This window comes from Cyprinodon tularosa, unplaced genomic scaffold, assembly GCF_016077235.1.
Source record: "Cyprinodon tularosa strain WSP-4 unplaced genomic scaffold, ASM1607723v1 ctg9, whole genome shotgun sequence".
Classification (NCBI taxonomy): domain Eukaryota; kingdom Metazoa; phylum Chordata; class Actinopteri; order Cyprinodontiformes; family Cyprinodontidae; genus Cyprinodon; species Cyprinodon tularosa.
The window spans coordinates 1,878,698-1,894,663 of NW_024039673.1; the positions used below are offsets into that span (position 1 = coordinate 1,878,698).

At 41.1% G+C, this 15,966-nt stretch overlaps 1 protein-coding gene across 2 annotated transcripts in view; it reads right to left on the bottom strand.

Annotated features, from left to right (window-relative positions):
• LOC119775828 (pecanex-like protein 1) overlaps positions 1-9,466 on the bottom strand; it is a 31,828-nt gene extending 22,362 nt beyond the window's left edge. For both annotated transcript variants that reach the window (XM_038273917.1, XM_038273916.1), the window contains exons 1-7: positions 9,103-9,466; positions 5,086-5,555; positions 3,660-3,868; positions 3,475-3,580; positions 3,266-3,305; positions 3,062-3,157; positions 497-2,215 (exon numbers count right to left, since the gene is read on the bottom strand). In XM_038273917.1, coding sequence (XP_038129845.1) covers positions 497-2,215; positions 3,062-3,157; positions 3,266-3,305; positions 3,475-3,580; positions 3,660-3,868; positions 5,086-5,238 — 2,323 coding nt within the window. In that variant the 5' untranslated portion in view covers positions 5,239-5,555; positions 9,103-9,466. The remainder of the gene's footprint in view (positions 1-496; positions 2,216-3,061; positions 3,158-3,265; positions 3,306-3,474; positions 3,581-3,659; positions 3,869-5,085; positions 5,556-9,102) is intronic.
• Positions 9,467-15,966: the final 6,500 nt, after the last annotated feature.

The following is a 15,966-nucleotide window of genomic DNA, read 5'->3' on the forward strand; positions in this document are numbered from 1 at the left end:
GGCTGCGGAAGAGCAGCGTATCCGCCACGGCTTTTCGCAGACAGAGCGTTTTCAAAATATTTGCCGTTTTTTCTTCAATCATGGGTAAACGAGTTCAAATTTATATTTGTTTTTTTCGGTTATTTTTTTGAATTGATGTTTTCACTTATCACGGTTGTTGATTACGGTATATACATTTCTTATCTTTCTAAAGGTCAATGAAGTTTGATTCAAATTCTTTTACTTTTAAACCTGCCTAGATCAGTTTGACTTTTCATCAACTGACAATCCATTCTGCTCTAGATTGATGTGGATTTTAGATGGCAAAATCAGAACAGCCACATTTTTAGTGGCCAGCAGAACCCCTGATTGACTAAAACTGCTGCAATCAGTCATGACAGCGTGGCTTTGACAGTAAACTCTATCCAGAACTACTCAGTGGGCAGTTTTAGCTTCAACCATTTGTTTTATAGTAATTAGTTGAGAAAAATAATCACAAAATTTCAGATCAACTAACCTCCACCCACAGCTCCTTCTTCAACCAGCTCTCCTGCCCTCCAACCCATCTGGTTGCCAGTCCAAGAACCTCCAAGAGAATCCAGCCGATGATGATGGCCTCCAGGGAAGCCGTCGGCGTGTACAGTCCTCGCTTCCAGATCAGACTTGGACATTGCAAGAGTGCGAGGAGCTGGGGTTGATGTTGAGGGCATCGTAAGAAGTGTAGTAGGAGTTGTTGCCGCGTTGCTCTGGCCGCCACCAGCCCCGTCCATACTAAGTACTCTTGCATGAGTCTTGGCACTCGCTGTGCTAGAGGAGCGCTGAGCAGCACGAGGGTGAGATGGGGCGGAGGGTTCGGGTAAATCCCCTTCTCTTTGTGGGGGAAGTTGAGCAGCATTGGAGAGAAGGGATGTAATGTCTGTGTTGGCAAGGTCGGAGGAGTAGCAAGAGGTAGAGGAACTTGAGTCATCGTCATTGTCGTTGTCCTCGTCTGAGCTGTATCTGCGCTGGGACCCCAGGCTGGACCCTGCGCTCATGTCACTGCCATCGTCCTCATCAGTTGAGTCTTCAAATAAACTTTCGCTGTACGCCTTAGCCCCCAAACGGCTGCGCACTGGGATGTAATCTCTGTGTTGCCTGTGATTGTGGTGTCGCCTGTAAGAACCACAGTCGAAACTACTGCTGCCTGCTCCTGTGCGCCTTCTAGGAGCTTTCCTTCTGCCCGGTCTGTGGCCCATGCTTCCGCCGCTGGCCCGCAGCAGCTTTAAGTCTTTAGGACGAACAACCTGCTGGGCTTGGAGCACAGGGGGGTCAGACAGTAACAGAGGGGTAGAGGAAATGGGCAAAGCAGGCTCAGAACACACCAGACCCAGGGCCAGCCCTGAAGGCACCGAATTGGCCTGCCGTGGCGGCGGGAGAGGAGGACCATAGCTTTTTTTGTCCAGGTCACAAACCTCTGAGTGGCCACTACTTGAAGGGGAAGAGTTCTGGAGGGGGGGCTGTGCAATATCAGAGGGTGCAGGGGGTAAATCCTCTTCAACAAGTGTCCGGTCCAGCCCTTGGCTGATGGATAACTCTTTAGAAGGGGAACGAAGTAGCACGCTGTCTGACAGATTGTCAGTGTCACTGCCACCCTGTCCAGTTGTGTCTTCTGTGTTGTTCAGAACATTAGAATCTACCACTGGTGCTAAGGCGGGCGTCTGTCCATCTGTTGGCCGTGACTGGCTCAATGAAGGACTTTCTAACTGAGTGGAGTCTGTTTTCTCAGAGCGGTAACTGCTCACAGTGCTTAGTGTCTCACGGTCTGTGGTAGCTCCGCCTGCGCTGAAGCAGCTGTCTGTGGACCCAGCAGCTAACGCCACCCCACTGCGGCTGCCTGGGAGCTCAGTTCCAGGAGCAAAAGCTCCAGGGTCCAGACCCAGACCCATTAGGTTTTCACTCAGCTCCTCACTTAAACTGCTCTTAATAAGAGGACTAAGGGGTGTATCCCCTAAGCTCCCAGATTCAGCAGAGGGGCCAAGTAAAGAGAAGGTCCCCAACCCATTGTCCTTGGTGTTTTGATTAGTTGACTTTTTTGGCAAGTCCTCCAGCTGCTCCTTCTCCCCTCCATCTTCTTGACTTAAAGGTGAAGGGGGGATGGACAGGCACCCTCCAGGGTCTTCAAGTCCCGCCGTCACCCCAGTCAGAACAGGGAAGTCCAAAGAGGTGGAAATGCAGGACTGAACTGCACTGGGCACCCCTGAACAAGAAAAGACACACGAATCAGACTGAAATACACACACACACCACCTGGGATTCCACTAACCTTTCAAATAAAAACCTATTTTAAAAATTCTTCTTTATCCTTTATGACTTTCAAATGCAAATTACATCAGTTCTTTATGAATTTATTGAAAAAATGCCTGTGATGCTCAGGATTTAAATATAGACCATGAAAAACAAGTAAGGAAGTTAATAAAGAAAGGAAACATCACCCAAGGTCAGAGGAAATATACAAGGCCAACACAGAAAGACACAAAAGGAAGAAAGGAGAAGTAAAATAGAAAAAGGATCAAAGGCAGGACTGACAAATGGAAAAAAGAGAAAAGGACAAAAGGAAAAAAGGTCAGAAAGTAGAAATCGAAGTTGCGAAAAGCAAAATCCAAAGCAGACTAGAATGAACTATTGAAATGTAGAAAAGATTAAAAAGAAAACTAGGAGGGAGGGACACAAGGAAAGAAGAACAAAAAGAATGATGAAAAAGAGGAAGGAAGTTCATACAGAACCAAGGATTTAGAGGACATGCCATTGATACTAAGTGATATTGAATAAAGTCTGGTACTGAAATGGATCCAGACCTAGAAACTATATTAATAAAACAGCCCCTGCTTTCCCAGTGTTTTTCCAGACTGTGCTAAAACCCTGGAATACAAGTTGGGCTTAACAGGACACAGCAGAGTTTCATGAAGTACTTTTATTTCTTCAAAGGATTTGTGCGAGTCTGTAGAGATGTTTTAAGGCAGAGTTATTTTTACACATGCAAGGATTAGGAACTGCTCAGCCGACAACAGTTTTTTTCTGAATCCCAGAAAAATAGCAAACTTACTTTGTGTGTCCTGAGAGCTCTGACGTATAATCGCTCGATGGGCTGAAGTCACGATTACATTGTTGCTTCCTTGTCCCTGTGTTAATTCTTTGACATCTGAAGCATAAAAAAAGACATCAGAAAGGTTTGTGGAATCTGACATAACATGGCATAAAGTAAATAAAAAAGAAACGCACAAGGATTTAGATTCATTTAAATGCTTACCCTTAGAGCCTCCTGCATCTTCCAGCTGGGGCAAAAACTCCTGATAAATCAAGTCAAAAATACAGAATATTAAGAATATTGATTTACAGCAATACTAAGTAACTATGCAATAACAGCAAGGTAAAAAAAATTATCATTTTTGAAAACTAATGATAAGAGAACTGCTTTTCTACCACTGCAAAAAAAGCATGAAACCCGTCAATCCTCACCGACACTTGGTTCAATCCAAACAGAGAATGCTGGGAGCTGCAACGGACTGGAGGAGTCGAGTTCACCTTCCGAAACACAGTCATCTCCACACCAACATGACTATCTCTGAAAAAGGAAAAAAGTAATGGTAAAAAAACATGAAAAATTTGTTTCCCCAAAATTCTACTCATTTATATCTTCAAACCTATGCTGATTCCCATCATGAACTCCTGACCCATCATCTCCTTCGTCTGTCCTCGGGGCGTCAGCTGTGAGAGAGGCCTGCTTCTTCTCGACAATCTCACCGAGGTCAAACATGGCGTGAAGTCGGTAGTTTACCACCTTAATGGCAGTAAAAAAGATTGCTACCACAGCAGAGTACACGCCTGCCACTACCAAGCTAGGGGGAAGAGCCTGAGGGGAAGTGGAAAAGAACAGCAGAGGATTAGAAAAATCAGGACCCACACCCTTTGTTATGGTGGACAGACAGCAGTGGCCCTGTAACTGATCATAGGCAGTTTAATTTAATCTGATGGTGATACGGTAGTTCGAGACAAAAGGTCAAAATTGGAAGCAACTGGGTGTTGCAAATGATAATAAAGCATAATACAGCAAAACTGGCTTTGAATTGGATAAAGAAAAACAGGGCCCTACCTCTAGTTTATTGGTCCATCAAACAATTTATGAGCCGTGATTAAAAGTTTAACTTGGCTCTACAATCTACCCTCTATCTACCTAGAACTATTCCAGCATTTTGTTTATGTTGGTGTGTATCTTGTTTAGGAATATCTATCCACACTCAACTGATGGTGTTAACAGAGTTCTCTCAGATACTGCCGAAAATGCTGCCATCGGTATCGGCAAGTATTGGAGTCCAGACACCCATCCAATACCATGTAATTTAAAATAGGAATTAAAACAGAGATTTGCTGGTTAGTTCTAGTTAGGAGACTTCAAATAGCAGAAAAGCTCATCCTCTTGAAAAAGAATTTGCCTTTGTTCTCTTAAATGATGAGCAATACTAAAATTGGCCAAATACTACTGTAATGTGTTGTCTACTTGTGTTAAAGTATCAAAGTACTTTGTAGCTGCTGCTCTTTTGATTGGCATTTTTTGAATGTTTAAACTGTTGTTGCACTCTAAGTTTTGTTTTTTAAATTTATATGAGTAGCTGTTAGACTTTTTTTTTATATATTGTTCTGCTGAAATACTGTTTTATTCTACATTATAATGGCTGCACCATAAATCCTTAAAAATAACTCTTCCCAGATACTGAACAAATACAGAACATCTATAGTTGTAAATATATATATTTATGTGTGAAAGGTTTTTAACCAGATGAGTAGAAAGAAGCTAAGAAAAATTAAAATTTTATATCCATTATATAATTAATCTTTGAAGTTATGTTGTGGAGCTACTCCTAAGAAAAAGAAAAGAACAATTCAAATGTACTAAAAATCCCAAACTACTATTACACCTAAACCATGTTTAGCAAATGTAGAGGCCTGATAATTATTGTGTTGAATGTATAAGATGTTGCCACATCAAATGAAGAAATATTCCGTTAAGTAGACAATATTTGAAAAGAAATGACTGCAAAAACATGGCTGCCAATGTAACTGTTTTCTTACCATGTACAGAAGAAAGGGGAAGGCCAGGAGAAAAATCCATAGGTATAGGTGGAAGCAGTTTGAGAACGTGCTCTGATGGGGGTCCACATACCAGCCTCCTGTGAGCGAAGCCCACACCCCCTGCCTCAATATCTGGAGAGCCTGAGAGCCCATCTTCACCGTTTGGGGTTAGACTACAGCTGGAATCCTTCCTCCAAGGCTGAAGATCCCAAAACCATGAAGTTGATTGAGCCACGGCCTATGATGGCACTTCCAATGTGGATAGCATGGTGACCAAGACTGGTGTGTCAAGGACAACAGTTCTGTGGCGTGGATATTTATAGATCTCAGTGGAGGTTGTAAGTCCTTGCATATTCTTGTACCTTTTTTGTAGCAAAGCTGCTATTCTCTACCCTAAGCCAAGCTGGGTTATTAGTAGCGTCACTTTTTGGCACTTTGGCATTCCACTGAACCCGTGAAATAGCATTCATCTGCAAGACAAATCAGAGAGAGTAAATTGACATTCTATGTGAATCTATAGTCTTTGTAGTACTGTTTATGTTTTTACCAATAACGCATTTTGTTTGGTTTAAAGATGTAAGTATATATTTATTATTCAAACAGTAACTAAGCCTAACAAGATAAACACTTAAAGCAGCCAGAGACATGAGGACCATAATATTTGCGAGTAGGTGCCTTGAAGGTACAGTTTCTCTCTAAAGTGTGTAACCACCTATGTTTTATATACATGTCAATCTATATCTTAATTTGAGAACACTAAATATATGACATTGCTTTATAGAATATTATGATTTTTTTATACAATGGTGTATGTGTACAATAAGTAAAACTAAATCTGCAGTCCCCTAAAAATAGCTCAACAGGAAGACATTCATGTCCAAACAGCTGACACGACAATACAACACCCCTAAATGAAAGTGTCAAAAATGTGCCCAAATGAAGGCTATTTTGTGTTTTATAACACTATGTTAAATCTCATAGGCTTGGAGTTCACTAGAACTTCACCGGTTGCCACTGGTATCATATTTCAAGCCTCAATGAGGATTTTATAGCTGGAGGAGGATAACAACTACTGTTTCTAAACCTTGTCTTTTAGTGGTCAATGGTCAATAGAGTTTAGGTTTCTTTTTTTTTTTCGGCGCACACGTCAAATGCTTAAAAGATCCTGACGCACTGCGCCTGCTGCTCAAAACGCACTGCGGGTCATTGACTTTGCATGTTAACTCGCTGCTCCTGCTACGTTTGGTGTGAACGCAGCATAACCCTTAGAGGGATATAAAGAAAATTTTAAAGAGTTCCTTTTATCACTCGAAACACATTTCCAGTATTAAAAGGACAAATACCCCAGCAGGATCTTCGAAAAACCCAGGCATGAATCAATATTTAAAAAAAATAATTACTGCAACAGAGTCTACCTAAAGAGATGATCAGACAACTGCATTTGGTCAGGAAACCTACTGCCAGTGTCCTCCTCATACTATAAAAGTAGAGCACATAATCCCATCTTCTAATAGTGAACCCCTGTATTTTAGAGAACAGACTTTAAAAGTGAAAAGGCTCACAAATCTACTTTTATACTCCCTTAAATGCCTTTAGTTCTAAGTGTCCAAGGTGCATACAGACTCTTCAGGAGTCAACTTAGCCAACTCCTGTTAATTTCATTTTTTTTTTTTTTTTCATATTCAGTTGCAAACAAACAGAAAATAACTTTGACCATTGGGTGGTTTAGCTTGAAAGACCAGTTGTTGGGAATCCTTCCTGACGCCCCTATGGCCACTCCACCCCTGCTTTCAAAGGTTGTGCCCTCTGTCTACTGGATGGAGTGTATATATGGTCACCTGTTTGCAACTGTGCATGACTCAGTGTGAGTTTATGTTGGTGAAAGGGCGGTTGGGCAGTCTATTGGCAACACCTCATTGAAGCTAGTTACACAGACTTAAAAAACTGTTAAGGGCTGGTTATACTACCGCAGCAGAGTGTTGCAGTGAACTTGTTGCAGATATTTTTGTTTTATGCCCAATATTGAGGGAAAGGTCTGTGCTATGTTATTCCATGCCACAACACCAGAGGAACAATCGCAAACTTGTTGTGGTTCTAGATACGGCCGAGGCGGTGAGGAAGTGGGGGCAAGAACAGAGGGACAAGAAAAAGAGTGGGGATCCAGGTGGAAAAAATGGTCCCAGTGCACCTCGCTCTTATACCTGCTCCAACCTCATGAGTCGTTCTCCGCAATATTGGTCATACAAACAAGCTGGTAAGGTACCAAACAGCAAATACGCATAATGTAGAACGGATGTAGATGTTGAGGTGCACCAGAGTGTCTGCGGCAGGGTCGGAGGCACATTTGCATTCACACACAGCAGACGACCTGGTTTCTGAATAGAAATCAGGCTAACTGTCAAAATAAAATGTTTTCATAGCGTTGACTCAAGGTCCTCCAATAAAAGTTTTCTCACGCGTGCAAGAAAAAAACAAAAAAACCCACAAAACACCATGTCTGAAAGCGTAACACCCTAATCATTGCAATCACATTGTAATCTTGACAACTGAGGGCATATCGGTACCCAAGGCTGAAATGTGCTGGCAAGAACCCTGACATGGAGGGTGTCTGGGTGTTATGTGCCTTGTTTACATTTAGAGACTGCATGAAAACTAGCCTCTCTAAGGCGCAGCTCAGAAACAGTGTAAAAGAGTGACTTATAAAGCTACAATAAAGGAAGAATTTAGATCAAGCCTTTGCAGTTGCACTTTATATAGACAAATAAATGCATCAAATGTATAAAAAAGGAAGAAATGTGTTCCCTTTAAAATACTTCTCTTTATTAATCACTGAACAGCTTAGCATATGCCCTACCAGCATGCTCAGAACCAAAGATAGACAAGCAGCTTCTATATAAATTTTATGCTCCACCTTTCTATAACAAACTCCGAGACAATGGTGCTGTAAACGACAACATAAATAGTTTAGGTTTGTAGCTCAATACATTTTGTAACAGCAATGTTTTCTCTCTGCTCTTTTCACTTACTATTTAAGTAAAGCACCTTGAATTGCAACTGAAATGTGTCACACAAATAAACCCGGCAGTGTGGTTCTTAGAGCTGTGTTTGGTGTTGTTACATATCAATACTGTGCAGCAGCTGTGAAAGATAGGATAATGATTTATTGGGCAATATTTTTTTTTATAGAAAATGCCATCTTTAAGCAGAAACACTGTTAGTTATATAGCTCACAACACCTGTAATTGAAAGGCACTTTACAGAGATAATTCAACCAGATCATTCAGTCAGATTGGTTAAAAGTTTCTTAAGAAACAAACCCATCTGATTGCATCAAATCATTGACTTTACATTATTTTGAGAGAAAATTAAAATTTCAATTATAGAGCTGTATACCAACTGCTTTACACTGTATAATCTGTAATGTTTTATATCTTCATAGTAACCAGTGAAAATATGTAATAATGCATTTCCCCCATAATGAGATGTGCACTCACGTGATACACTGTGACTAGAGGGGATACATAACATAAACGAAATATATATTTCAGATTTTAAAAGCATGACTAAGCTTTAAACTTGAAATATTTGTCAAACAAAAATGTAAGGCTAGGCCAGTACTATGCCAGGTAGATTAAGTTTTAGATTTGCATTAGCAGGCTAACAAACATTTTAGCTTAACCTCACAAGATCTCTGTCTTTCTAAAGGTTATGTGGATGGGTGGGGCTATTATTCTGAATTAACCTTTGTAAACGTTAAAGATAAAAATGATATAATATCTACGAGCCTCAATAACCGTTGACAGGCGTTTACTTTTAGAATTCTTAACGTTAGGTACCGGCTAATGCTAGGCCGCATACGGTATGATGGGTAAATGCAACGTTTCCCAAGACGAGGCAGCTCTAAGCTATTCTCTATAGGATGTTCGTTTTAGCTATATCAGCTCATTTTAAGAAGGTTGGTTAAAACGACGGTCAAAAATGAGAAGCTTTTGAATTCTGGATCCCAGCATAGCTTACAGTTAGCATTAGCTGTTGAGCTTGCCTCATATCCTCCTTCCGCATCCAGCCGTTGTAAAATCTCAGAGCTTTCCTCCTCAGGATGCAGCTAGCAAAGGAAGGCTGTCCAACAGTAGTTCACCTGGAGCTTGGCTGTTCTGTTGGGGCTAGCTAACGTATGGTCCGTACAGTTCGTCATCCTCTTTGGCATCAAATCGTGACAGGCTTAAAAAATTATCAGCGAACCTCTCATGTTAAGAGCAACCACTGTTTCCTGGCGTAAACGAAGCTTGAGTGAAACCATTTCAGAGGTCTGGCTCAGTGGCTCACCCAACTGCTATTAGCTAAAGCTAACAGCTAGTTACCACACACACACGTATGTGTGTGCGCACGCGCGGACACGCACTGTGACGGAGACGTCCCCCTTGGTGCTGATTGGCTGAAGCGCGGTCCTCTGAAATTACAGATCTACCGTATATACAGGGGTAGGTAGGGGTCGATACCCATAATAATAACCGATAATAACAATTAATATACGTAAGTACAAGTACCCATCCAATTGCAGAGTAAAAACTATTCCATAAAAAGTGAATAAAGTACTGAAGAACTGTCATAATATCTAATTTTCTGTTGAAATGACACAGAACACAGTTTTTGGCAAATTACAAATTATTATAAAAGTGTATTTAATTAGAAAAAACATTGTTTTATACCTAGATAAAAAAACACAATTCCAGATAATAAAGTAATTGTAAAAAAACAAATAAAAACTAAATACTAAATAGGGCTTGGTCGTCGTGACGTAGGCACTTCGCGTCGCCGCCATGTTGAATGCGTCTTTTACCGCTGCTCAGACTACTGCCTATGACTACCGGGTACTGTACTCCCTCTCAGCCGTGTTTTAATTTGATTAATTTCACCTTAACTTGATTTTAACCATGGTAAACCGTTGCTGTATTGTGGGCTGTAACAGCTCAACGCATGATCGCCATGGAAACATAGAAAATGGGTTAACTTTCCACCGCTTTCCTGAATGGACGCGTAACCATGGAGACCAAGCGTCAGAGATAAAGAGTCGTCGGCTTGCTTGGATCGCGGCTGTAAGACGACCGAACATAACTTTCCACAGTATTCCTATGTCATTGAGAGTGTGTTCCCTGCATTTTCATTCTGGTAAGTTAAAGATGCACGGTTTTATTTTATAGCCTACATTGTTTCTTTCCTTCAAAGTTGGGATCTTTTACGGGAAAATAATAAAAACGGCAGCGGGAAAAGGCTCAAATACGTGAGCAACCCGGAGGGTTGGCAGTTAACGTTACTAACTACACCTTTGAAACACATAGCAGCTAGTTAAAAGTACATTACATGCATGAGTGGTTGTTAGCACTAGCGGTTAGCAGTTGCTAAACTAGCAGGTTCCAGAGCCCGTCTGAGCACAGCTTACCTTCGTACGAATTACTGTGTTCCCGCTGTTTGCTGGCTTTATGAGCTGCAGCTCCTGAACCCATCCATTCATGAACTGCATATGAGACTCCAAGGACTTGTAGCTTCGGAACTGTTTTGAAGTATAGGCGCTCACTCATCGGTGCTCCACTCATTGTTTGGAACTTTATATGGATCCAAATGATTAATAATGCTGATTTTGTCAACATACCGGTCCCTGGCTTCTCTATTTAATGTGTCCCGGTAAATTCCAGATCCTTTTCGGGATTTTAACATCTTTTTTCTCTCTACTTCTGTCTCTTCTTTCAACAACAACGTTGTATCAGAGCTATGTTTACGTTTGCGTAGCCGTCAATATGACCGCGACGTCCCACAATGCAACGTGGATCCCGAGCCCTATACTTATAAGCTCTTTAGACCCTAACTAAAAGAATGCTTTCAGAGGTCAGCAACTTTTCCTGTTGCGGCTTTAAAAAAATTACATGTTTAGCTTTATTAATTAGACTCGGACAACTTTTATTGTAATTTTGTGTACACAGAGTGTATACAAAATGAGATTTCGTTTAGTACAGCTTTAATGACATTTCCATTTCTATAAGTACAGCAGTGATCATGTGAGCATGGCGCAAAAAAAAAATTAAAATTTTGGTTTGGTGTTGTCAGTTTGATGCAGAGTCTGTGACATGTTTTAGAGTTTTTTTCAACAGTTCAGCGTCTGATGGTGGTGAGGAAGAAGCTGTTATGTAATCTGCTGGACCAGCATCTAATGCTTCAAAGCCTCTTCCCAGAGGGCAGCAGGGAGAACAGTCCAATTGGGGGTGTGAGAGGTCATTAATAATGTTACGGGCTTGGGACATGTAGTGCTGGGATGAAATGTCTTTTATGGAGGAAAGAGGAGCCCCGATGAACTGTTATCACCACTCTTCTCACCTCGTCCAGCCTTCACACCACACAGTGAGACAGCTGGTCAGAACGCTCTTTATGGTGCTTCTGTAGAACGTCATGAGGATGGGTGTGGGCAGGTGGGCTCTCATCATTATATTAAATGAGTTAAGAATGAACATGTTCAATGTGCACATGTAACCTCCAGTAATTGCAATCAGGTAGGATATTCAAATTAGTGCTGTGTTGTGTTAATAAGGGCCAGGAGACAGGATGAGATGAAACAATGTTTATCTGTACGGAACATAATAAAGACTGATCTGGAATCAGGTCTATGTTTACTATATGTTGTGTTTACTATATTTAACACTGCAAACCATCAGGAGGGCTGCTGTTTCACCCATTACACATTAACCTAAATTTGGAAGTAATGTCAAGTACAATTCTATACAACATTAACTATGTTACACACACATAACATAACTTTGAGGTTTAACAGGCATACTTACTGTAGCTACAGGCATTCTGACATTCAACATTGAGCAACAAGCAACTACATCACCATCAATCCCCCTTATATTGGGTCCCAGGCCCAATGACTCAAGAAAAACTTAATGAGAGAACTACTGACCTAAGAAATAAAATCATGCCTCAGATGAGAACCTGTCAACCCTGGCAAAGGCTAGCAAAGTTAGGTAAGGTGCAACTAGATGATCTCCTGGCTGCAGTGATTACAACACTCAGTAAAATCCCTATTACAGAAACTAATGAGCTGATATTTAGTTCAGCATTAGTGATCCTTGAGATGCTTGGCCAAGGTAGAAGTCAAGAACGCGCACAGAGGACAATGTCCACCATGGAAGAGAAGGTGGGAAGCCAAAGTAATGGCAACAAGGAAAAATTAAGCCAACTCTCAGAACTCCAGAGAGGATCATCTGGGAAGGGAATGCTGCAGAAATAAAAGCAGAGGCCCAAGCCCGAGGTCTTGGAAGCCCATACTTTGCGGCTTGATAGGTACAACAAATAAATAGAAACCAGATGAATAAACTGGTTGTTCTCCAATGATCCAACTAAGGTGTATTCCCAGTGGCAGAGCAACAACACATAAGCCAACCCAAAAAGCCTGGAGACTGAACAAGACTGGGAAAAAGAGGCAGCTGACCAAGCTAACCTCCCTGAACAGGGTCTAGCGAACATCTCAATGGCAGACCTCGAACAAAGACTCTCAGGTATGAATAGCTGGACAAAACCAAGCCCAGGTATGATCCACACCTACTGGCTGAAGAAGCTGACTTTTCTCCATGAACACCTAGCAGCACAATGACCTTTTGGGAAGTATCCTGTCTCTCCACAACATGGAAGCTCATAGCAGCGAAAATAAGTGGCCACACGGATCAACACATGACACAGGCACCAAAGTGCATTGTAAAACCAACACCAAAGGAGCCAAACACCAACTACTGGTTGATAGAATAGTCGCCCGAGACTGTGGAACATACTAAAGGGGATCCTCTATTCCCCCCCCTGCTGTTCTGCATAGGCCTGAACCCCTCAGCCCTCAACAAGACTGGCTATGGATACCGACTCAGAAATGGGGCCACTATCAGCCACCTCCTGTATGTAGATGAAATCATTTGTATAGTAAGAGTGAACAAACCATCCACTCCACCGGGATCTACAGCAGGGACAAAGCAATGTAATTTGTGGGCTGGAGAAATGTGGCTGGATGGTGACAAGGAGAGGGAAGGTATCCACCCAGAGGGGATCACGTTCCCAGAATGGTGAATAGCAGATATAGACGAGATCCACAACTACCTTGGAATATCACAGGCAAATGGCAACCACAAACAGGCCACAAGTGAAACAGCTACAGCCAAATACCTGCAACAAGTTAGGCAAGTTCTGAGAAGTCAGCTCAAAGGTAAGAACAAGGTCCAGGCATTAAACAGCTATGCTTTGCCAGAAGTCAGATACCCTGCTGAGATAATAAGAAATTCAGATCAGTGATGTTAAAAAACACAGAAGCTACTCACTTTACATGGCGGATTCCACCCCAAATTTAGTATCCACACACTATACACTAAGTGCAAAGAAGGAGGTAGAGGCTTAGTGAGCATTAGAGCCACCACTGAAGATGAAACATCCAAGCCCTAAGAATACATCAGGAAGATGAAACATCCTAGCCCTAGGAATACATCAGGAAGGTAGCCCTAAGAGATGAAGTGCTAAATGAATGTCTCAGATAGTGGAAGCTGGAACTAGAGGAAATATCATTGGAGGACTAAACCCTGCATTGGATGTACCTGCAACAGATAGCTGAAGTGGTTGATATGAACAAATCCTACCAATAGAGGGGGCTGGGCTGAAGGACAGCACATAAGCACTGATCATGGAAGCACAGGTGCAGGCCTTGAGCACCAGAGCAATAGATGTCATACCCAGCAATATCCTAGGTGCAGGCTTTACAAAGAGGCCCCAGAAACAATCAAGACATGCAGGGTTGAAGATACTGGCAGGAAAGGATTACATGAACCATCATAACCAAGTGGCTGGTATGGTGTACAGAAACATCTGTGCAGAACACAAACTAGAGATCAAAATGGGAGCCACCTTCCTAGGTGGTAGAGCAAGACTTGCTAGATGGTTTGCTAGTTTTGCAGCTGTACATAAAAATTTCAGAATAAAGGTAGATGAATTTAGAATGCATGAATTCATTACTATGGATACATTTTTATACGTCAAAAAGTTCACAATTATACATTAATTTGTTTTAGTCTATAAATTGTAGTTAATGTGGTGTTTAGTTTGATAAAATGTGAAAATACTTAGGGGGGTATAGATAATTCTATACACTTTAAACATTTTCTAATATGCATATTCAAGCATACAGATGAGCAAACACAAGATTCATACGCATAGTACAATTTCAAAGGATGTCTTCGACAACAAAGGAAAAATAATGATAAATGACTTTAGAAATAGATAAAGAAAACTGCCTTCCAGAACCAGTGCTTGGCAGGACAGCTATAATCTGCTTCTGCCGTTGGAGCCATTTTGTCGAATTAACCTTTTGACATCTCTGCAATTCTCAGGAGTGGTTTATTCTGTCCTTTAGCAACCCCCGTTTGATACCCTCTGTCAACACGAATAAGTCCTCACCTGCACCAGACCTGTAGTGACACAACACCTCTGCAGCCTGTAGGGCCATTCCTCTCTGTCTCAGTACAAAGGAGCTGAAGGTACAAATGACCCCCGCTGGCTTGGAAAACAGGCGTTCTAAATTCTTGTCTTTAGTGATAAACCGTTGGAAAATTGATGTCTGCCTAAAGCAGGCAGCTGTTGCCTTGGTCCTGGAAAATAAGAGTGTTCACAGCAGACAGTTCCTCTTCATATCAGCAGGGGGGGAGTCAACAACACATAAGCTACTGCAAGCCTGCAAAAGTGAAGGTGGAGTTCTTCTTTTAGGCATTCAGGGGTAATGCTATTTTATGAAAGAATTGAGCATGAGGAGGCATTTTTCTTTTTCCCTTAGCTGGCTTCATTTATAGCTCATTTAATTTCTGCTGAACAGACTACATGCAGCTAGGGGCATTTAGAGACCCCAATTTGCCTCTTTAGTTATTTAATATCTTGCATTTGATAAAAAGACCAATAAACCAGCCTATTTCCTGAATAGAAGGTATGCATTCATTAACTTCTAATTCTTAGTCTACATCCAGTACCATTATAGTGAATTACAGTCTGTTTGGCACAAAAAACTAAATCCCAAACTTTAAGATAAAATTGTAAAAATTAGTTTTGTGGTTATAGTAAAACTGATTTATAATCAGAGCTTACGCAAGTGCTTTTAAACCAAATCAACTATTAACAATAGTGTATTCACAGCCATGTACTGATGTCCTGATATAAAAGGTGGCATATAAGTCGATTTTCTGAGGTTACTGTGGCTCCCATCAAATCATAACATAAAGCTACTGTTCAGCCGTGTCTGCTTAATCAAATAAACTAACTTTAAATGTAATTTTGTCACCTCCTGAGCAATATTTCACAGTCATTTTTTTATTTGTTTTGCTGGTTTATTAAAAATCGTTATTTAATCAGGGTGAAATCAAACCCTCTAAGAACAAGCTCCTATCAGTCCAGTGCTGTGGAGATTTTACAGAAGGCATAAAGCAAGTGATTGAATTTAAATTGGTTTTCTTCTTGTTGTTTTCCCTCTTTACTTGTATGCTTTCAATCAAGTTCTATTTTCAAAATATAAGAAAGGACATTTTGTGAAGAGGTTTACCTCTGACTGCAGAAAGGCAGACTTCATTATGAAACACCCTCCACAATCATTTTAAGTCAAGTTGTTCTGAACCTGTTTTGATCTGGTTGGGCTACTTGATTAAGAGCATTTTAAATTTCAAGTGATGTTTCAGCTACGTCTGCGGAAATTGTTACCCTTATATGAGCTTAAAACCCACCATTTAGGATAGAATAATGATTGGAAAAAAATCAGATTAACAACAAACACCGTTTTACCAGTTGAAGCTTTTGAGATAGTTGGTGTTTGTTTCA